Source organism: Zingiber officinale, chromosome 5A (assembly GCF_018446385.1).
Source record: "Zingiber officinale cultivar Zhangliang chromosome 5A, Zo_v1.1, whole genome shotgun sequence".
In the NCBI taxonomy this organism is placed as follows: domain Eukaryota; kingdom Viridiplantae; phylum Streptophyta; class Magnoliopsida; order Zingiberales; family Zingiberaceae; genus Zingiber; species Zingiber officinale.
Window position 1 is genome coordinate 10,590,102 of NC_055994.1, and position 23,175 is coordinate 10,613,276.

General features: G+C 35.2%; 3 protein-coding genes across 5 annotated transcripts; 2 read left to right on the plus strand and 1 right to left on the minus strand.

Annotated features, from left to right (window-relative positions):
- Positions 1-542: 542 nt before the first annotated feature.
- On the plus strand, positions 543-7,515 carry LOC121980199 (transcription factor GTE4-like). Of its 2 annotated transcripts, XR_006111452.1 has the most exons (6): positions 543-2,678; positions 2,757-2,802; positions 2,894-3,007; positions 3,316-3,399; positions 6,572-6,648; positions 6,985-7,515. XR_006111452.1 is itself a non-coding variant. In XM_042532155.1 (5 exons), exons 1-4 carry the CDS (start codon positions 738-740, stop codon positions 3,363-3,365), a joined length of 2,151 nt encoding a protein of 716 aa, XP_042388089.1. In that variant the 5' UTR covers positions 543-737; the 3' UTR covers positions 3,366-3,399; positions 6,572-7,301. The 2 variants fall into 2 exon arrangements, 1 of the variants encoding a protein (XP_042388089.1); XM_042532155.1 differs by having other exon boundaries at positions 6,572-7,301.
- Positions 7,516-9,068: 1,553 nt separating this feature from the next.
- On the minus strand, positions 9,069-15,868 carry LOC121980203 (protein arginine N-methyltransferase PRMT10-like). 2 transcript variants are annotated; one of them, XR_006111454.1, is made up of 9 exons: positions 15,580-15,868; positions 15,270-15,462; positions 15,053-15,158; positions 12,849-13,038; positions 11,174-11,359; positions 11,007-11,090; positions 9,885-10,091; positions 9,388-9,467; positions 9,069-9,297 (listed from the first exon to the last, which is right to left on the minus strand). XR_006111454.1 is itself a non-coding variant. In XM_042532159.1 (8 exons), the coding sequence occupies exons 1-7, from the start codon at positions 15,781-15,783 to the stop codon at positions 9,915-9,917; spliced, it is 1,140 nt and encodes a 379-aa protein (XP_042388093.1). In that variant the 5' UTR covers positions 15,784-15,868; the 3' UTR covers positions 9,278-9,467; positions 9,885-9,914. The 2 variants fall into 2 exon arrangements, 1 of the variants encoding a protein (XP_042388093.1); XM_042532159.1 differs by having other exon boundaries at positions 9,278-9,467.
- A 682-nt stretch (positions 15,869-16,550) lies between these two features.
- Positions 16,551-22,817, plus strand: LOC121982620 (glucose-1-phosphate adenylyltransferase large subunit 3, chloroplastic/amyloplastic-like). Its single transcript, XM_042535758.1, has 15 exons — positions 16,551-16,823; positions 16,924-17,037; positions 17,141-17,314; positions 17,707-17,799; positions 18,372-18,455; positions 18,531-18,586; positions 19,331-19,424; positions 20,049-20,161; positions 20,590-20,662; positions 20,801-20,881; positions 21,259-21,345; positions 21,805-21,909; positions 21,983-22,089; positions 22,182-22,242; positions 22,643-22,817. The coding sequence occupies exons 1-15, from the start codon at positions 16,602-16,604 to the stop codon at positions 22,742-22,744; spliced, it is 1,566 nt and encodes a 521-aa protein (XP_042391692.1). The 5' UTR covers positions 16,551-16,601; the 3' UTR covers positions 22,745-22,817.
- The last annotated feature ends 358 nt before the right edge of the window (positions 22,818-23,175 follow it).

The following is a 23,175-nucleotide window of genomic DNA, read 5'->3' on the forward strand; positions in this document are numbered from 1 at the left end:
CAAAAATGCCCCACTAACATATTTGTACCCTTGCATAAATGAGCCACTCTGTTAGACTAAAATAACCCTCTTGATTTACCGCTCTTTTGACATGCATGGGATCGTGTTGGAAGAGCCCCGTGTTGGAGTTGCAACCTTTGCCGCTAACGAATATTATTTATAAATTCTATTTATAAATATTATTCATAAATGTTATTTCCTAATATTCCGTGACGGCATGTCTAACTCTGGATTGCAGCCATTGTTTGCTTTCACAAACAGAAGCTCTACAGATTCCACGTGGCCATAATGACGCCATAAACAAGTCTCTCCACGTCATCTCAGCCATCACCAGACCAGTTGCCTAAGAAATGGAGGAATACAGGGAGCCGGATCCAAGTCCGTCCCTACGTGCCAGAACGAAACGTACATCCTGATTACCTGACAGGTGATTGGATTAATGTCACGGGCTCCGCATGGGTCCCACAATCTTCGTCAATTCAAGTACTGCACGAGACGCGTAGTCTTTTGATTGGCCGGAATGCTTCGAACCGACCTAAGCACCTCATCCTCGTCCCCTTCGACCATGTTATTACTACCGCGAGCGAGGGAGCGGGCGCGTGAGATCGCGATTCTAGGGTTAGGGTTTTCTCCACCTCCGTTGTTCCTCGCTCACTCCTTTCGATCGGGGTTTTCCCTCCCGAACGTCTGCAAGGCTCGATCGGGCCTCCGGCATCCCTTCCTTCTCCATTTGATGCATGGATTCCGGCCCCCTTGCTGCCGCTGCTCCGGACGATGGAGTCGGCGAGAGTCGCCGGTGGGCGGATTGCAAGGTCTATACCCGCAGGAACCGTGCCAAGAAGAACCCTCCGACCGAGGCCGAGGACCCGCAGCCGTCGTCCCGTGAAACCCTAGCAGAGAACCCTCAGTCCTCATTAGTTAAAACCTTGGATGAAAACCCTCAGCCGTCATCCCGTGAAACCTTAGCGACGACGAAGACGACAAAGACCAAGGACGACCTTCAATCCTCGCTCCAGCAGCCTCCGGCGGAGCCTCCATCTGTACATCAGCTTCAGGTCAGTCTCCGCTCCTCGTCGGATAACGAGCCTTGCAGTCTTATCCTTCCATGCCCGGAGGGAAAGGCCGTACTTGACTGCAAGGCCAATGCCTTACACGAAAATGGCTCTTTGGAGAACCGGAAAGACGAGCCGTCACAGCAGGAGGTACGGAAGATCCGGAAGAAGCTCCTTGCTGATCTGGGTCAGGTGAGGGATCTTTTCAGGAGGCTCGAGGCCCGTCACTCTGAGCTCTTCGCTGAGCGCGTGGATGGTGATGGTGGAGTTCCTTCTCAATTCTCAGCTAACCATGGAAACATTACTATGTCAAGGAAGAGACCGCCAACCCTTGTTGAGGCTGTTCTGGTGGAACCTCCTCCATCGCACTCCCAGTTCAACATCCCTGTGCTTCCTAGTGTCAGTGCCAGGAACAGCATAGCTGACTCAATGCTGGTGGATGAGATATTTTCTACCCCTGTTGCAGCTGGTGGCGGTGCTCGTTCCCAACTCTCAGTGAACCATGCAACGACACCTGTGACGATGAAGAGAGCACCTGCAATCTTTGATGCTGTTCCAACCAGCCCTGTTCTTCTCCCTTTTCGTCCTCGGCTTAGCATTGTTGTGCCACGTGGTGCTGGTTCAAGGAACAATGTCAGTGAATTGTCCTTTCAGAAGGAGAAGAGGACACCTAAGGCCAACCAATACTTTCATAGTTCAGATTTCATCTTGGGTAAGGATAAGATTCCTCCACCAACATCTCTGAAGAAGTCCAAGGCCAGCAAAAGTAAGAAGAATTTGGCAGAATCAGATTACAAGGCATCACCCGAGAAGAAAATATATTCTAGTGCCTTCAAGAGTTGTCGGGCATTGTTGGAGAAGCTCATGAAGCACAGGTTTGGATGGGTATTCAACAAACCAGTAGATGTTGAAGCCCTTGGTCTCTATGATTATTTCTCAATCATTAAACACCCAATGGACTTTGGCACTGTAAAATCTCGCCTTGCTGATAACTTCTATGAAACTCCTGAGGAATTTGCAGCAGATGTTAGACTTACTCTCCGGAATGCAATGACATATAATTCCGTGGGGCAGGATGTTCATGTCATGGCACAGCAACTGTCCAACATCTTTGAGGAAAGGTGGTTTGTGATTGAGACTGAGTTTACAGATCAATTGCATCAGTTATATTCAGTCAATAGAAAAAGGGCTTCTCTTGTTAGGGGAACTCTTGAAAGGTCAGACTCCACAGTTCATCCAGTTGTTGTTGATCTGAGAAAAGAAGATAATCAGTATCACAATTTTGGCCGGCCTGTGCCTCTGAAGAAGCCAAAGGCTAAAGACTTGTACAAGAGGGAGATGACATTGAAGGAGAAGCAAACTTTAAGTCGTCACTTGGAGAGCCTGCCGGCAGAGAAGTTGGATTTGGTTGTGGAAATTATTAAGAAGAGGAACTTTGCTTTGAGTCAACATGACGATGAGATTGAAGTGGATATTGATAGTGTGGACACAGATACACTCTGGGAACTTGATAGATTTGTTTCAAATTATAAGAAGACATTAAGTAAGCACAAAAGGAAGGCAGAGCTGGCAATGCTAGCTAGGGCTGAGGCAAAGCACCTTAACCAAGAAATGTTAAGTGGAGGGGTAAGACTTCACAGTTGAATTGGAGATATATAATCTTCAGTAATCCTAGTTATATGTTCCTCTATTCATTCGTGACAGGGTCCAGATCCAGTTGTTACTTCTTCAGTACAGCAAACTGAAAAAGGTATGAAACTAATTTAGGGATTTTTCTGATTGTCATCAGTTGTTTTCTCATATTGTGTTGACTAACTTGCTCATCTATTTGGCAAGAGTAGACCAGAAGAATGCTCCTGCTCACCTAGCTATTGCAGGAGTGAACAATGGTGATGATGCAAATGGATCAAGTAGTTCCAGTGAATCTAGTAGTGATTCAGGCTCCTCTGACAGCGGTAACATTTTGACGCAATTCTGTTAAATTGCTAAATTAAGTATATTTTTTGTTTTCCAATTGAAAATGCATGATATGTGTAACTATTATATATTTTATCATTCTGTGAGTCTATGAAGACAGAAAATTGAATTAGGCTTTATTTTTGATTATATGAACAAACTTATACTTTTTATTGCAGAGCCTCTACTGTCAGATTGCTATTTTAGTGATTTTTTTTTCACTATTGAGAATACTTCATATATGTAGCTATTGTATAATGTTGGTTTTAATTGTGTACAGTTTTGAACTTATACTCTCTATTTTCAGACTCTGACAGTGAAAGCTCTTCGTCATATGAATCAGATGTGCCACATTGATCTTGAACATGAAATAAAATAGCTTCTAGGGAAGGTACGAAGTGTTACTACAATCACAATATCATAATTTTGCTGGGGCTACAAATCACAGTCATATTTACTTTCGGATTTATTATCTGCTTTTGTTCATAACCATTAGACTAATTTTTGTTGGGGTTAAATTCCCTTTTTTTTACATTTTATCTCTGCTCTAATTTTCTGAGTTTTCTTGCACATTTTTTAATTAGAGCATTCACATTAGTTTCCCTAAACATAAAATTTACCTTAAATTTTACATAAAAAATTTTTTTGCGTCAGCTACCCTATCCATTTCCTAAATTTAGATTTCATAAATAGTACTTCTCTAAATTTAGTGAAGAATTCATTCCCTAAACATTAAAATATCATTTAATTTGGGAGAGAGAAAAAATGAAGGGAATGAATTGGGTAATGAAAAGTAGATATTACATAAGAAGAGAGAAAAAATAATAAAAAAATGGAAGAGAGAAGAAAACAATAAAAAATAAAGATCATGGAAATTTTAAAGTAGTTGATGTGGTGTGTAGTAAAAAATAATTGTCTAAATTTAATAGTAGATGATTTATCCTAAATTTTAGATATATTATAGAGAAACTGACGTAAATGATCTTAGAGTATAATAACTCTTATGGATATATTTCCCTATTTTCTGTTACATCTTTGGCAGGCTCATAACTATGCACTTTGCAAACCCACGTGCAGTTATGGAAATTATTACTTTGTACCATCTTTCCTTTACTTATGCCAAGGCATATATCAAATAATATTTGTTGAAAATCCTCATTTACCAGGGGCAACTATAATCTATATCCACTCACATAGAACGTGATTGTTTCATGTGTTTGTTTTTCATGCATAGTTGTAAGATTGCCAATCCATATGTGGATCCAATTTAGTTGTGCGAGGGGATTGGTTGTTGGGCGGGATCTGACTTTTCTGGAAATCTCAGTAAATGAGCCCAATCCTAATGTTACCAGAAAGGCCGAAAATCATCAAATTGGTGGAAATATTGAAGGTGATAAGAAGAAAATAAGCAACATAAACTTGTACATTCTAAAGGCAAGACAGGAGGAGCAACGGTAGAGTAGTGGAGGGTGTTCCAATGTCAGGAAGGAGCCGGTAGGAGTGAGTGACGTTGTGTAAGGGAGACAAAAGGAAGTGTTTGTGTGAATTGTGAGAACATAAACGTGGGGAGCGGAGAGATTGTAGTGTGGACAAGCAAACTTTCATAAAGTTAGGTTTTATAATAATAATTTGGTATTTTAGTATAATTAAATTATTAAAGGAAATTTAATATTATGTATTAGCAATTGTAAAATGTTAGATATATTGATAATGAGAATATAATAAATGATAAAAATTTAATATTTGAATTAATAAATTGTTTATCAATTTGATGCATTAGTAATGGTAATTTAATAAAATATGTTAGCAATTGAATATTCATGTGTTTGATACACCATTATATTAATTAGTTGGTGTAATATATAATTGAGATTTTTTATTATATAGGAAACATATATTAGAAAATAGCAATCTGATAGTGTATATCAAGGTTTGAAGTGCCGAGCCGTGCCGCCCGAAACAGTCGAAATTTACCGTTATGGTGACGAACCGAAACCGGCACATGAGGAGAACAAATTTCGCTGCCACCGGAAGCGTCGCAGGACTCTTTCGGTGGCGGTGGAGGCGTCGCGCTCCGCAGCGCGCGATCGCGATCGCGGGATCGGGCGCTCGGGCGGACTGTTACAAAAGAAATTTTTTTAATTAATTAAACAATTCCTAAGTGGGATATTTTGAATAGGTTTTTATAAACCCTAATTAAATTATCCCTATAAAATATATTTAAAATTTAAAAAAACTTAATTGATATTAAATTTTTTTTTTACTGTTTTAAATTTATTTAATTTTTTTTAAAAAAATAAAAAAATCTAATAAATCATATTTATATTCTAATAATTTATTATTATTATTTTTTTTCTGTTTAATTTATATTTTAATTTTTTTTACCATTTTAAATATATAAGATTTAAATTAATAATTAATTAAATGAATAAACAATTAATCTATATAATTATGATGTATCAATTTTAATTCGAGTAATTAATACATCTTTAAAGAAAATTATATTTAATTATTTTTTTTAACCATATTAAGTTGTTCAAGCAACTTATATAAAATCAATATACAATTTATTTTAAAATTATATACAATAAATATATCTATCTAATAATTACTATATATTAATAAAAAAATATCGAAATTGTATCGGCACGGCACGATACGATACCGAAACTGTATCGTTCCGGTTTGAGACCGAAACCTCGGCACGGGTCGAAATTTTAAACCTTGGTGTATATTACTATTGATATGTTAATCAATGAATTGATGAAATTCTTTCAGCATTGGTTCTTAAGATTTTTAAAATTTTTCTTCCGCAAACAGAAAACAAAATTTCCTTGTTTCTAAATATTTCTAGTTCCAATTCCATCATTCCAGTGTGCCAATAACATGCTGATAGCTGGATTAGTGAGTAGGAAACCACAATAAAATGTGGTAATTTAATGTGAGGGGTAAAAGTCTTGATGGTTTTTCAGGTGCCCAAAATTTATGTAACTGTTTTAGAAAGTGTGTTTGAATTTAAAAGGTCAATCTTATAATTTAGTTTAGCAGGTTTCTGAATATTGTTTAACTCACACAGGAATGCTAGGTCATTCAATAACTTTGTATTGTATGCAGTGCTTCAATTCTGATTTTACACTTCCAACTGGATTGTTACATCGCCATAGGCAACTCCTCTTCAAAATAAACGAGGTTTTAGAGAAAAATTAAAAAATAGTTAAAACTATAATAAGGCCAGTTAGCAGTCTTCAGTTTATGGCCATGCTCCCATCATCCTTTCCCAGTAAGTTGCAATGTGGATCCCCTTTCCACCTTTTCCTCTTTGATTTCATCTTTTCACTCCAGTAAATATGTTCCTAAAGTCCTTATAAATTTCCATCAATATAATAATCATAAGCTACTTATAAAAAGGATTAAGCATGCCTTGAACGAAAAAGATTTTCCATGACCATTTGTCTAAATGTCTGCATACCAGCTGTTCGCTCTTAACAAATATTTGAATATATTGCTTCTTGTTTTGATTTAGTCATTCAAATTGCATCATTATAATACCATTCTCCTTGTAGGTTGCAGATATCAAGGCTTTGTGATTGTGTGGATGAATTGCTTCCCAAGTTTTTCATATGGATTTGCCTAAAAAAAGGTGATCTCTCTCTGTAAGTTGTATGTTTGTACCCTTGTGAAACTGGTCTTATATCTGTCTCTTGTAGTTGGACAGGGATGCTAACCTACACAGATTGGCTTTTTTTTGAGATGGGACATTTTAAAGCAGTTTCATCTGCATATATTTGTACAGAAAGACTTGTGATTTGTAGTTTTAGAATGACAGGTTCATTTATCTTCTTCATTGCACAGTTTGTGTACCCGAGCAGTTTCTTCTGCATATATTTGTGCAGCGATTTGTAGTTTTATTGACAGGTTCATTTATCTTCATTCTTTTCCAGTTTATGTAAGAGTTTTCTAACTTAACCATGTGTAGGCTTCCTGACCCACTTGCATGTCGTCCAGAGAATCCTCGAACGGTTGGAGGTATTGTTTGCATGTTTTTCTGAGCTTGAGAGGTGAAATGTTGGGCTTCTGGTGTCAGCCCTCTGCATGTTTGAGGTTCTATTTAAATGATGGGAAGTTGCATGTCAAACAAACTGCCAAGGAATAACTTTAGTTCATTACCCTGGCAAGTAGGCGCCATCTTGTCTTGATGTAGGCACCTTGAGTTTGTATGTACACTTGTTTCAAGACTTGTCTCCTCAATGAAATGGGCATGCTCGTGAGCTGATCACTGTCGGAAGATGCATATATCATGGCGTAATAATTTCCTGATGTTAAACTAGCTCTGGCTATGTGGTCAGTTGTTTATTTATTTTTTTACAATCATGTTGTTTTTCTTTGGCCAATTTACTTGTGCCAGCCGTAGATTTTTATTTCAACCGTGCACGGAGCCAGTGTATTGACTCCCTGTATGGCACTTGAAACCTCATATAAATCACTGATTTAGATTGGGTTTGCACAATTGTGTATGATATTTTTTTATCCTACAGCATTCTATTAGAGTCTTTTGACTTACTTTTCAAAATTGAAGCCTTGGGGATCATCAAGTTGCAAGTTTGCTATTTGGTTTCAGTTTGTATGATTCCGTGTTAAATTTTGGAAGTTTCTAGTATTCATGATTCAGCTTTGGAAGCACTGGTTCAATTCTTACTACATATTCTTTGCAGAGGCTTGCGCCAGCTGTTTTGTTTCAGTTGGGTTGATATATATATGTTTATTCGACGGAATCAAATAGTTCGAGTTTTTTGGTCTTTGGATTGGATGGCGATTTTGGTGCTCATTAAACTTTGTAAACTCGAACTCCCCTGATGCTGCTCTTCCCCCCCTTGTTTCTTAGAGCTGTTTATATAAAACAGCAATTAAAACTGGGATTGCCACTCGTATAAAGGTAGTTCAAAATCTGGCATTTTTTGGATGTTTGAACTGCAACTTATACAATTTTTAGCATCACTGTCCGTTATGAGAAGCATGTATCTTTTGCTTAAAGAGCCATGATCGAAGCCGTTGCAAATTTGAACAATGGTGCGGCGTTGAACGATAATTGTGCTTGTAGCAAGTGATGAAGGCGTTCAGAGGTGATTGCTCTAGCGGGCTTTAGTTTAAACCGTTGCAGTTCTCCAACTTGAAGAAGGGTTTTTGCGCCTAAGGTGACTTGAGGTTTGGCCTGTGGTCGGCCTAAGTTCGATATTCGATCAGAAGAACCTTGAGGTTCTTGGCACTTCCAAGGGTATTCTTTGCCCTGGTTGTTCTGGAAGGTAAGTAACTGTCCTTAGGCTCTTCCCTTTTAAAGCTGAACTCGACGAATATTTTTTTGTTAATGAACAGCCCTCGATGGGTATGGCTGCAGAGTCACTTGAAAACATAGTCATTGACTTAACAGAACTGATGCTAAGAAGTGACTAGGTTTTAAGAAAAGCCATCACATGATAAATCATATCAAAATCCTACGTAGAATGCGAGGGGCTTGCATGGCATTTTCTTATGTCGAGCCGTCAGGATTCAATCCCAAATACATATTTTCTTAAATATAAATCCCCAATACATTATTATACCTTTTATCTTTATTTTTTTTAAACTTAAAACACTGTAACCCAATTAAAAGGTATAAATCTTGGAGGTAAAATTTTAAATTTTTTTAATTTAACCACGATAACTTAATTAAAAAATCACATTATTATATCCAATAAACCCTTTAACTTAAACATTATAATCCATTTAGAAATGCTAAACCTTAGAGATAAATCTTAAAATTTTTTAATTTAAACACTGCAATTTAATTGAGAAACCTAAATCCTAAGAATAAAGCGTTGAAAAAAAAGTGATATTTTTTTTATTATGTCAAAAATCTTAATGCTAAAGTGATTTTGCTATACTTTAGAAAACTTGGGTCGTGCATTTCTATCGACATAAACTCAATGCTACAATCATTGTCTCATCGCATGCTGATCTTGTATATTATTATTTAACATTAGTATTATTTTATATCAGGAAATAGATTCTGTTTTCAAAATGTTATTGACAACCTTATGATGCCATTATATTATAAAAATTATTTTTCAACACAATTGTTGTGTCGATGAAATTAATAACTTGAAGAATATGCGAAACACAACTTGTTACCCTTAGGAAGCAGCTGCTTGTGGCTTGACTGTGTGATAAGCTATTTTTCTTGCAGCCTGATCACCAGCAAGAATGCCTTCACCTTTGCTCAGCAATTGTTCACATTCCAACAAACACTCACAATCTATATTATCGAATCAAATTTCACACTTGTTTTCAAAACAGAAAACAGAAAATCTTAATAGAAAATGAAGGAACGCATCGCAAGTGTTACCTAAACAAATACAAGCATGCACACACATCTCGCATTCGATTGACCTCAGCAATGCTGCCTTCACAGTAGAGGCAACAGTCCTTGCAGTTTTGAAAAAAAATAAGGTTAGAAACTGCCACAACAATTATAGTACAAGAAACATACGAGCAGAACACGCAGGCATTGAAAACATGCTTTACTTGGAAGGAAAATCACAATAAAAGATGAAAAGTTGGGAGAAGCATTTAGTGAGACCGGGTTTTGCTTGTTCGGGTCTTGTTCAAATGGCCATAAATATTGCCTTATCATATAAAATGGTGTGCCACAAAGAAAGTAATTTGGTTTTCTTAAACCAAGTTTGATTTTAAATTCCAGAGGTTACATGTCAGTCAAATATGATGCTGCGTATCTAAGATGAGAAATATAAGAGACAACAAAAATTGTTCTGATTCAAAATTCAAGTGTTTTATTTTGTATCAATTAGCAACGTGTAGGCTTGCAATGAGAAGTCGAGGTACCTGTGTTCCAAAAACTGTTTGAACCCTGCCTCATTCTACATAGTACTTAGAACTGCAAGGTGGAACTTGATTTCCAGATGCCAGCTTCAATTCATATGTTAGATCTACATTCATAAGCCGATGATTTTCCTTCGAGCGATGCATGGAAAAGGAAGTTTCGAATACATCTCCCTCATTGACTCTGAGAGCGGGTTGCAAAAGGAATACCTGGCCAAATATTTACAATAAAAAAGAATGATGGTAAAATGCACCTAAATTCAAAAAAAAAAAAAGAAGACTAGTTAAGCCCATTGATTGCATTTTCTGCTACTGAAGGCACTTAAGTTCAGGTATTTGAACGGACAAATGGTATTCTGATCAAATTTAAGTTTACTTTATTCATGGAGACTCACATATTACACACATTTAAATCAGATCTCTGCATATTCAGATAGGATCAGATAGAACAATAGCAACATGAGATGAGTCTTTACCAGGTAGGTTCGAGTAAAATGGGTACTTAATCTGGCTCAGATAGTATAATGGGGTCAGATAGTACCAAACTAGAGTGGCAGATCTACTGCAATCCCTAGAATAATAGATCTAATTTGATTTTATTTTTATTTAAAAAGAAGAAGAATAGGGCAAAAATCTTCCCTTCTATTTCATCAAGAATTCCTATAAATATCATGTCATTAAATTTGTCACTTCATCTCAATCAATCAATCCTGTGGACACTATGAACACTTAAGTTATCAGTCTTCCCATCTGGCTGAGTATATTTCATTGACACTGACCGAATGGAATATTTAGTCTAATCAAAAGAATGAACAAGGATGACCAGTGTCATTTTAGCCTAATAGGAAATCATTTGAAAGCCAATTAGATTGTATATAACCTATAGGTCATTGTGCTTAAATTCACAAGAGCTTTTTACAGAACAAGCTGCACTAGTCAAAACCCACCCAGTTTTATATGCACTGGAAATCACTTGAAGAAGAATTGGTATCACCGGGACTTGTAACATGTATATTATTTGCACAGGACAAAATAACCAACTCATGTGAAAGAAAATTTTAAAATGTCTTAAGATAAAATGACAACTCAACCAAGAAAAAAAGGTGAATTTGAACACAAACAAACCTGTTGACCCCAATGTGTGGAGTTCTCAACACTGGGAGCTGTGGTCAACTCAATTTCATTCAATGCTGGATTTTGTGGGTTACCCTGGAGTAATTTAAATAGCATAGACATTAGAATATCCCTCGCATCTAAAAGGAATCTACTAAAACATAGTTAATGGTTCATACTCGGAAGTGAACATCAAACCACCCAGCTAAGGCAGACAACCTTGTCCTGTCTACATAAATAGATGACGAGAACTTTGAGGAAACTGTGCGAATTTCATCTACAGTAGCAGTCAAACAATCAATTTGCTTGATAACCACTGGAGCACCCACAATTTGTTCAGGATGAAGATTACACCACAATGATGTCTGTAAGATTATTAAGAGAATATTAAAACTACAATAGGACTTAAATTAAACAGTTGTTTTCAGCATTTGCAGCAGTTCTAAGCAAGGCCAAAGATCTTACGTTGATTCAAAGAGTTAGAAAAACATATTTCAGAGTATATCAATATGAAATTCACATAACAACGTTTCTTGTGTCAAAAAAATTGACAACAAGGAACCACCCTGATCAAACAGTTAGGAGATTACCCAAACCAAGCACAAGAAAGATATATAATGTCAGATGCATTGGAATTGGGACTTAAAAATCAAAAGGAACCTAAAATTCCTATGCGTTTTTAAGTGAAAACCCTCTAGATAAAAAAGACAATGGGTATCTACTTTAGGTAAATATTGCACATTTTTGTATTGGATGAGACTCAACGAAGATGTATTTATGTCAAGCAAAGTTTAGGCTGCTTCAATTTGTTTTTGTCCAACCGAATCAAATTACATAATACAGTGCTATCAAATTGCATGTCATTTTTTGCTAATACAAAATCATTGGGACTTAAAAATCAAAAGGAACCTAAAATTCCCATGCGTTTTTAAGTGAAAACCCTCTAGATAAAAAAGACAATGGGTATCTACTTTAGGTAAATATTGCACATTTTTGTATTGGATGAGACTCAACGAAGATGTATTTATGTCAAGCAAAGTTTAGGCTGCTTCAATTTGTTTTTGTCCAACCGAATCAAATTACATAATACAGTGCTATCAAATTGCATGTCATTTTTTGCTAATACAAAATCATGTAAAAGAATACAATTTAAATTTTTTGAAAAGAATTTTATATAATTTAGTTAAAAGTTATACAACGACCAACTATGATGTAAGATTTATTAAAAAATTAATCTATTTGACAAATAAATCAATGATTTTATCACCAAAAAGTTGTTTATAATGTGAATCAGATTAAGCCTGCACATGTCTGAACTTTTGACAGGATTACCATTATCATTATTGTTTCTATAATTACAATTGTATTCCACTCGAATATCCAAGCCATTGATATTTTGACTAGTTCATATGCTAGTGCGATCACTATACTTGCTACTTCTATTTTCAGCACAAATGAAATTGCAAAGTGTAAATTTCCATATAATAATTGTTACTCCTGGAAATAGAGCTACTTTAATATTGCCTTCACAATGAAGATAACTAACAACCTACTATAGGGGTTTTTTAAACTGAATTCAGTATCATTAGATGTGTGATTCATTTTTTTAGACCCCCATTAAATAACTAAAAACACTAATTTCTAGTTCACTAAAACAAAAAAATCATTAAACTCAAAAATATAAATTTACAATTTCAAAGGATAAAAAAGTAACAATCACCCTTGACCTAACAAAAAAAGACATAATCCCAGCTGTGTTGGATTGTTCTCATGTGATGGATAAGAATGCCAGCTTACAATTTCAAGTGCTCATAGCAAAGTTAGTATGGAGATTTTTATCTTGGTAAATGGTACCTTCAAATAGTATTTCTCATGCTCTTCCCGGAATTGTTTTGTCAGCACATTCATATTAACCCCATAATAGCTTTCAGTATCTTCAACAAAGTTATTCCAATCACTCATTGCGGATTCAAGATCATTTTCCTTTTTTTCTCCTATACCAGATCTGATTGGTGCCATCCACATTTGAGCATGGCTAGGATACCTACACAAGAAAGTGATCAAGATTCAAGCGAAGCTTACACTTGAGAAGTTTAACTGTAAAATATTAGTTCAGATAAGGAAAAAGCGAAAGCTATAAACTCCAACTTCAAATTCAGAAACGGAGCAAAACAAAGGAAATAATAGAATCCATACACCTACACCAACGATACATACGTAAAAGAAGATCTAATTTGATCAAAACTGGCTGTTACTTTTTGACTAACTAGGCAAATAAGAATAACTATGTTTGTAATCTGATCTTGGTATTACTTATTAATCTCAATTCTTTTAATATCAATCTGATCTTGATACAACTTATCAATCTGGATACTTTAAATAACATAGTGCAACAGATGGGGAAAAATGATATTAGATAATCCATTTGCATGGCAAATATGATTACAACTATTTGTAAAACTAGATATTTCTTCCTCACTATCTCAAACTATCATCATCTTTTTGCCACATTACCGCCTGGTCTTAAATGTAAGAAATTGGGGATTACCTTAGACAAAACAGGGTGAATATCCATTCAATAATTGTCTAATGTTAATCCTAGCAAGATATCTAACCGCAATTAACCACTAGTTAGATGAATTTAATGAGAAAATTGGTAAACAAAACTGGACACAAAGAGCTTCTCATTAAACACAAATGTAGACCATCCTAGTGAAAGCTTATGGTAATTGATTGTATTTGAGTCATAGTAATCTTTACAAAAGTTTACAGACTTTCTCAATGAGGATGTCACAGCAACTACTTTTGGCAAGATTCAATACTTTCATAGATAAGAGAACATATTTTAGAAAAGAATACCCATGTTAATACCTAACATAAAAACTATTGCAAAGAATCATTGAAACAACAATAGCCAACGATGTATTCTCTCCCTTATCTTTTCCAAATTATAAAAGTAAGATAAATTTAAGTTGGAGAAAAACAAATAGAACAGATGTTCATTTTAACTAGAAACCTCCAACTCCTTTTTTTACTGTATTCCATGCATACCGACAAGGCAGGACATGGACTATCTAGAATTTAATAGTTAGTGTCAAATAACTTTAACACAAGAATATTCCTTTCTCTACTTTTGTACATGCACATGTCATTGGCATTGCAGCTCTTGTTCCCATTCCCATTCCACTGCATCATATGCCAAAACCATAAATTATCTTGTGAGATTATCACTTTAAATGCAGTCACTGAATTTAGTAATGGAAACTTTAGAAAAAACTACAAAGTATTCAGGAAATTAGATTACTGTATCCGGCAGAATGAGCTAAATTTGCAAGAAACCATTGATTTTCTATCCACAAAACAATCAAATAATTGCACTTTCAGGGCCCATATTTTAGTGAAATCAATTTTTGCTAAATTGTTTGTGCTGGCCTTAAGCTGATAACCAATACTTATTAGTGAGCATTAACTTCTAATCCACAAGTTAAGCATTTATTTCCTTTTGATCTGAATGAATGAAATATGATGAAGAGATCAGGCATCTCAACAAAATCTTCAAGAAAAATAAGATGATAAATGAAATAATAATCTCTAGTGGAAACATGAGAATGAATATATGCCATTTCTAGGTTGAAAAGTTATGTGATTATATCTATCTTGGGAATTAGGCTGGAGATCAAAAGGTTGTACTAGTAGTCTAGTAGATTCACACAACCAATATTCACACAATATTAAGATGTGAAAATAGTTCATTACTTATAAGAGTTACGGGAGCTCTTCATCTGCATTCAGGTTAAACAATGTTTGAAAGTTCTTAAGATATGTACTCTAAACCAGGTTTTATTTAATTCTAAAGGAGAAAGCCAATAATCCAAGCGGGGAAACGTGTGGTTCTTTTAGTCTTCCTTTTTAACATTATGCATGAGACCTGATTCTAATCAGTCCTTCTGAAAACAAGTACAATTAGAAATATAAGAGAATGGGTATTATGCTTAGTTTTCTATTAGAAACGTAGAAGTATCCTAAAGATAGTGAAAGTTAAAAGATTTTAGGCTTACATTACTCCATCAGGTTTCAGCCATCGGTCACGTGCACATATTACAGAGTCAAACATTGACTCCCTGAGAAGAAAATATCCCATCCACTCAGAGATGATAACATCCACTGTTGACATAACAAAGGATCACAATCAAAAGACAAATCCACCAGAAAGCACTGAATCAGACCACTCAGAGAAACTGATCGTGTATCACAAATTTTAGACATGAGGCCAACCTTTCTCCGGAAGCACAACCTCCTCCATCGACCCTTGAATAACTTCAACAATATCACCAACGTCATTTCCTTTGGCAAGCTCACGAGCATGTACCGCCATATTTGTAGCTTCGACTGCATAAACCCTCCTCGCACCGGCTTGCGCGCACCAGATAGCAAGGATGCCGCTTCCTGTGCCGACATCCAACACAACCTTTTCCCCACCGCCAAATCATAAAATTAGCTAAACTACCCATTTCACACACCCAAACACGGGCTAATTAAGCAATAGCAGGACAAAAACACGAGAAAAAGTGGGAAAGGAACGAACTTTTCCCTTGAAGTGGTGCTTGTTCTGGAAGACGGCGTTAAAGTACGCGTCCATACGCACGCGGTCGGCAAGCATCTCCTTCTGATGGTAGAGGAACGCGTAGGTGCAGAAGTAGTTAGCGAAGTCAACCTCCTTGTCCACGGTGGCGCCGGCGGCAGCCACTCCCTCCGTCGGAGCGCACGATCCGTTCGCAGTGCTTCCCATCGGAGTGATGCTGAGTTGGAGGAGGAGGAGGAGGGGGGAGGGTTTTTCGAAGGGAGAGCACGGCAGCTAGACGATCACAGCGAGCGACTCCGTTTTAAGGTTTACGCTAGGGCTTAGTTTCCGGTTAGCGGGACAGAAACGAGAAGCAAAGGCCACCGCTCGATATCAATCCAACGGTTGTTGCAATAACTCACAGGAACAAGAATTAAAAGTCTCATTTTTTACATTATTTATTTTTCAATTGATGCCTATTTTTTTTTTGCTAATTTTATTATAATATTTTTAACATAAAATTTGGCTTTTTCTGTTTTAATTTATGAATAGAATGTTTCCTGATTATAAATATTATTAATTAATATAATATGAATTTGAATTTCGACTCATTCACATAGAATATTAATACGTGCGAAAAAATAATTTAGATAAAAAAAATTGATGAATTTTTAAAACCAATTAAAAGGCCTTTTCTCATCTTTTCGAGATAATAAAATATAAGAATAGGATTTTCTTTTAATATTATTTACAAATGAAATAATTTTTTATAATAATAATAATAATAATTAGTAAAATCTTTTTTTTAAAAAAATTATAAATTTTAGTTTAAAAATTAATTAATTTATATGCCGCGTGATGCGGGCGACGAAGTCTCCTTGCATGGAGCAGGGGATTGAAGTGGCCGCTTCGACCATCTCCATTAACGCAAACCTCGGAGTTCCACTATTTATTCTCCATCCCTATGCAGCTTTGGATCGACCTGCCTTCCCTTCTCCTCCTCTACCACATTCCCTTCCTACTCGTTGCTCTTCGGCGAGGCTCCAATGGCAGCTAGCGTTAACTGCAGCGGAATGGCTCTTTCGACAACGACCCCTCGCCTACCGTGCCGTCGACGGTGGCGGCCGATTGATTGGAATATTGCAGAAGGGCAAGGCAAGGGGAGCGGGTTGGGTTGGCGGCATTGGAGATCTCTTTCCATTACCACCAAGAAACGTCCCCTCGCCCACATGCCCGTCAAGGCGAGCCACCTGAAAATGGATGCCAAGGTATCAAATTAAGAAAAGTGGTTCCTTTAGGTTAAATCGCAGTTTACCTAGGTCTTAGTTTATCAATGACGAAACCCGAATGTTTGTCTTTTTTTTGAAGGTTGAAGATTTGGATTTAGGGCGGACTGATCCTGGGTCCGTCGTTGCGGTTATTCTTGGTGGGGGAGCTGGAACCCGTCTCTTCCCTCTAACCAAGCAGAGGGCCAAACCAGCTGTGAGGATGATTCTCTTCGATTATTCTCGTTTTTTTAGCTCTTCCAAACGTGGCAAATCATAGTGTTTTTTTTTTTAAGCTTACGTAAATGTTGTATCTGTAGGTGCCAATTGGAGGTGCTTACCGGTTGATCGATGTGCCAATGAGCAATTGCATCAACAGCGGAATCAATAAAGTGTACATTCTAACTCAGTTCAATTCTGCATCGTTGAATAGACATATTGCACGGGCGTACAACTTAGGCAATGGTGTAAGCTTTGGAGATGGCTATGTTGAGGTACATTACCATGTTTATTCTGAGTTTTCTCATTGGTAATCCATACTAGTGATTGCAGGAACTGATTCGATATTAGTTTACAGCAGTATTCAATTGAGAACTTTTCTTTTCTTTTTTTCATGCTTACTATTAGTTTAGTTCTATATAGGAACTCCATTATTATTTTCTCAAATGAGAAAGCATACTGGAGACTTTGAGAAATTGATCATCTTCTTTTAGAGATTTATATTAGTATTGTGATATTGTCTCAATAATAGGAGAATTTTAACATTGCTATATCTGGTTTGATTATTACTATATGAACCTTAAGTAATTTCAATTTTGGAGTATGGTAACCTGGGAGGTTGCCGTTACACCAGATGCTAACTTTTCTATTTGATATTATTCTTCAGGTGCTAGCAGCCACTCAAACTCCTGGTGAGCATGGAAAGAGATGGTTTCAAGGCACCGCTGATGCTGTTCGACAATTTCATTGGCTTTTTGACGTATGACAATTCCATATGGTCTAGTTAATTTTTTTCTTCCATTATTCATGTTAAATGAAACCGAAATTTTGACTATTACTTATATTTATCTCTTTAGAATACCAATGCACATTGTTTAGTTGGAAATAGTATTTCACCCTCTTACAGCATTGAAGCAATTTCATTTTATTAGGAAAATATTATGAAATCAACAAAGATGCAAGCCTAGAATAGATGGTCATATCAAATGATTTTATGATGACATTAATCTCCATGGTATATGCAAATGCTGGTAATAGGGACAACAACAAAAAAATTTGAAATAATACAAAGTCCTGATATTGTGCAAATTGTTTGAGATTGATACTTTCATTAGTATTAATCATCGTAAGAATTCAAGGAGTCCAATCAATCCCAACATACCAAGGCACTTTACAGAACTTTTATATATATATATATAAGCATGCTTAAGAAGCCTCAATTAGTACTGTGGAATTAATAAAGTGACAGTTCCTTCTCATTCCTTCCTGTTGACGTCTTTTGATTCTATTCTACTACATAATCTTCAATTCTTGCTGTGTTATACTTTAAAGGATGCCAAAGCCAAGTATATCAACGATGTTCTTATTCTATCTGGAGATCATTTATACCGCATGGATTATATGGACTTAATTCAGGTAAAGATTGAAGTAATTGCCATTAACTCTTATAATTGTTGAAAATTTTCATAATGTAGTTATTTCCATTTTCAGAGTCATCGACAAAGTGGTGCTGATATTACTGTCTCTTCTATGCCAATGGATGGCAGGTATTTGAAAGAACTTTTCTAAGAATATATCAACTTTGTGGAAATTTTATTCTCTCGATAATACTGTATAGGGGTGTTGCTAAGAGAATTAGCTTGATATGTGTCAATGTTTTTCTAGTTTGTTAAACTTATAAGTTTTTCGTGTAGGAAAGTCTTTTTTATTGTTTGAGGACCTTGTTAGATTGAATGAGAATTTTTTTTATTAGATGATAATTAAGTTCAGAAGATTACACACATCTATAGTTACTTGTCTTGCTATGAGATTAAGTTAGCTAGTGTCAAGCCATGGGAAATTAGGTGCACCACCAATATATTATAGTATGAGAGCAAATAGCTTAAGACACTAAAGGCATGTTCAATGAATATCAATAGATTTATAATTAGACAGCAAATCTATATGCAATCTTATTATTTGTGGTAATTGAAACCCTGGCCCTTTTTTGTTTGTTCGTATAACATAAATATTTCATCATGAAATAATACTTTGTAGTTCAACATTAGGAGCCACTATATCTTAACCTCTTGAGCGGACTTTAAGAGGTGAAGTGCAAAGCAAACAATTTTGAAATCAATGTATAGGCTTTAGTTATTGTTAGAAATAGAGGTTAAATGTATTCTTGAGTTGATTGCAAAATAATTTGTGTTTGAACATCTGCTACATTTTATCGGGTAAACATCTAGTTTAATGCATGTATTCTTTCCTAATTCCCAAATTTGGCCTTTTCTATTTTGTGTCAATATCAGTCGTGCTTCAGATTTTGGTTTGATGAAGATCGACAGTATCGGAAAAATTACTTCATTCAGTGAAAAACCAAAAGGAGAAGATTTACAGGCAATGGTAAATTCCATTGACATTCCCCTTTACTTTATTCATTAGTATTGAATATAACACTAAAGTGAGCATGACTTTCCTAGTGGTCTATTATCAGGACACATTTTTGTGTTTTTCTTTCATTCATACTCTGAAGCTGGCCACAAGAGTCATGGTTGCCCAAATACATTTATACCATCAAGTGATATTTACATCTACAGTTTACAACACTTATGCTCAATTTTTTTTTTAAATATATAGTGGAAACCCGACTATTTAATTCTAGAACCACTTAAAGATTTTGTTTGTAATCTACTAATTGATTATTGAAATTGACAAATTTACCCACAATTTCATAACTTACTAGATACCACAGTTCTTTTATTAACTATTTTTTTTTTAAAAAAAAAGAAAGAACATAAAATGGAATCATGTTCTTTTGCTATATGTTCTTTTGAAACATGTTCTTTTTCTTTATGTTCTTTTACTTTCATCTTTTTCCTGTTTTATTTATGATTGTTTTCCTGGTAAAAATGTTTGCAAAAGATATTATTATAATCACAAACTAATTCTCATTTCAGTCTCAATTTGATTTTATGAATTCTTTTATGATGAATATCTATTAATGTATTGTTTTATACTTATAAATAGGAAGTTGACACCACGATTTTGGGGTTGTCAAAAGAAGAGGCTGCACAAAAACCATATATAGCATCAATGGGCGTATATGTATTCAAGAAGGATTTGCTCTTAGATCTTCTCAGGTATCACTTTGCTCTTAAAATTTCATGAGTGTTTGTATCTTAATATTTTGATCACTACTTTCTAAACCTGATTATTTAGAGGGGTCTGTAATGTGTCATCTATACAATATAGCCTACTGAAAGTCTATTACTCATTTGATGTTAAATTGCCCTTTTAAGAATCTTCATCATGCAACAGCAACACTAAGTCAAATAGAAGAATCGATCCTCATCTTTCAGTTAGTGTTTACTGTCTTTTAATTTGGCCTCTTGTTTGTTAATGCAGACTATCATTATCATGACCTAGAGCATTTTTTTCAGTTTAACCCGTGTTCTATGTTGTTAATGTTCCACTTGTTAAGGAAAAAAAAGTGCCGATAAATGCACATGTGATCTAGTTCCATTAGTATTTTTAAAGAGCCTTAAATTCTGCATCTATTCTTGTTCAGATCGCAGTTTGCTACCTCAAATGACTTTGGATCTGAGATAATTCCTGCCTGTGCTAATGAGTACTTCGTTAAGGTTAGTTGGCTTTTTATTTTGTTGTTATGTTAGTCATTTCCATCTTTTCTAAAAATTCAATTGATGGTGCAATTCAATATCAGTTTCACCTATTTTCCCCTTCCTCCTATCTTATATAAGCCATACATATTTACACAGGCATATCTCTTTAATGATTACTGGGAAGACATTGGGACAATTAAATCCTTCTTTGAAGCAAATCTTGCTCTTGCTGCACATGTAAGTGTATTTTTCACACTAAAATAGAAGTTTCTCATATGTGCTTGGATAATTTATTTATATGCCCTTTTCTTGCATTTGATATTTATACTTGCTGGCTCTTATTCAAGGAGTACAAAAAATAGACTAGATTTAGGTAGAAGTATCCAATGCAAACAGAGAAGCATTGTGATGGTTCCAATTATTTGGTAATTTATTTCACACATTAATATATACTTCTGCCACTCCCTTAGGCAGCTTCAATGTGAATGTGGTATTTGAAAATTATATATAACTCATTCCATGAACTTTGTGGTTACTAGAACTCGAACCTTGTCAATTATTTCTTGTACTTAACCACATGCTTGATTTCTAATAATTTGATGCACACCATACAGCCACCTCGCTTCAGCTTTTATGATGCAGCAAAGCCAATGTATACATCACGAAGAAACTTGCCTCCATCAATAGTCGACAACAGCAAGGTCAGTTAATTGCCCCAATTAAATCTATGTAAAGGTTGCATCCTTTTGGTGCGGTTCTAGTTTTGCGTTGTGGTTATCATGAGTGATCAATCATATTTCTTCATTTCAACTATTAGCTTTGTTGAAGATTGATTTGTGATAAAATGCTTCTTGAAGATTGAGATGTAATTCTCAATGGATTTAATGTATCTGTAAATTTTGCATGCGTAGAATTACTATTGATCAACCACAAAAAGTTAATTGTATCTGTAAATGTTATAGACTTTTGTTAAACAATATAATTTATTCATAACTTCAGTGTTGACATGCCATTGTTTTTATGGTTAAGGTAGTTCTATGATTTTAGTAATTACCTGATTCCTCACAATCCATAGGTACAATAGTGCATGTAACATTTCTACACCAAATACTTGTTTGCTTTGTAATGTGTAATCATGTGCAAGATTGTTACTTTTCCAGGTTGCTGATTCAATTGTTTCACATGGAACTTTCTTGGACAACTGTTTGATAGAGCACTGTGTGGTTGGTGTTAGATCTCGCATAAACCCTAATGCGCACTTGAAGGTATTTTATTATCCTTAAAAAGCAAGCCTCCTTTATGCTAGTAGACATTAACTTCTCAAGTTTATGAATGCAGGATACAGTTATGCTAGGTGCTGATTATTACGAGACTGAAACTGAAATAGAATCATTACTAGATCGACGGAGAGTCCCTATGGGCATTGGAGAGAACACAACAATAAGGTGCTATTTGTTGTATGATTTGACAATCTTACTAAATCCACACATTTTCATTTTTATTACTGATATCTAAGATCCTTTTATCTACTTTACAGGAATTGTATAATTGACAAGAATGCAAGGATTGGGAAAAATGTGATAATTGCAAACTCAGATGTATGCTTTCCTTGTCTTTGTATTATACAACATTTTCAAAAAAAAAAAATCTTCTTTATCTCAAAAGGCTCCAAAATACTTTGTAATGTTTTTTCTATTGGTATAGGTAGCTTCATTTGGAATTTGTAGTCCTTTTGCATTTCATTTCTTCAAAAATAGTATTTTTTTTTCATTTGGATTTTCTCATAGAATCAACTATTAAAAAGATTTTTTTCAATTCTATTCATAAAGAACATAAATATTCATAAAGAACATAAATATTCATAAAGAATCTTTTGTGTGTGTATACAAACTTCACTGTTTTCAATTGGATCATCTATCATGGTTTCTAAAATATCCTTCACTGCTTTTTGGGGTTTGTACTAACTAAAGGTTGCTGTAAATTGGTGCATGGTTGCAGGGTGTACAAGAAGCCAATAGATCTTCAGAAGGCTTCTATATAAGATCCGGCATCACTGTCATTTTGAAGAACTCAACAATTGCTGATGGATTGGTCATATGAGCATTTCAAGGAATAATGTGGCATGGACTAACAAATATGCTTGAAGATAATGGAGAACAAATAAAGGGGTAAAGCAGGGCCTTTAGAGATTAGATGTGGTCTGATATTTATTTATTTATTTTCCTTTTCACCAGAACCATATGTGTATGGTGCTACAAGCATATTGTTTTAGATCTGTAGACAATTTTGCACATTTATTAAATTTATACAATTTTTTTTGTTAAATGAGGTTTAGTCTCAGTAGTGATGCTAAATTAGCATGCTTGTTTACAGTCGAACAAGCATTTTTTGATGGTTTAAATATATTTCCAATGATGATAGAACTATAGGTCCCTTGAGGCCAGCTAAAGGGGGTGTTAATAGTTCTGCAAGTAAATTAGAATTTTCTCTTGCTTTTTGAACTTAGCAAGGATAAACAATTAATTAAAGCA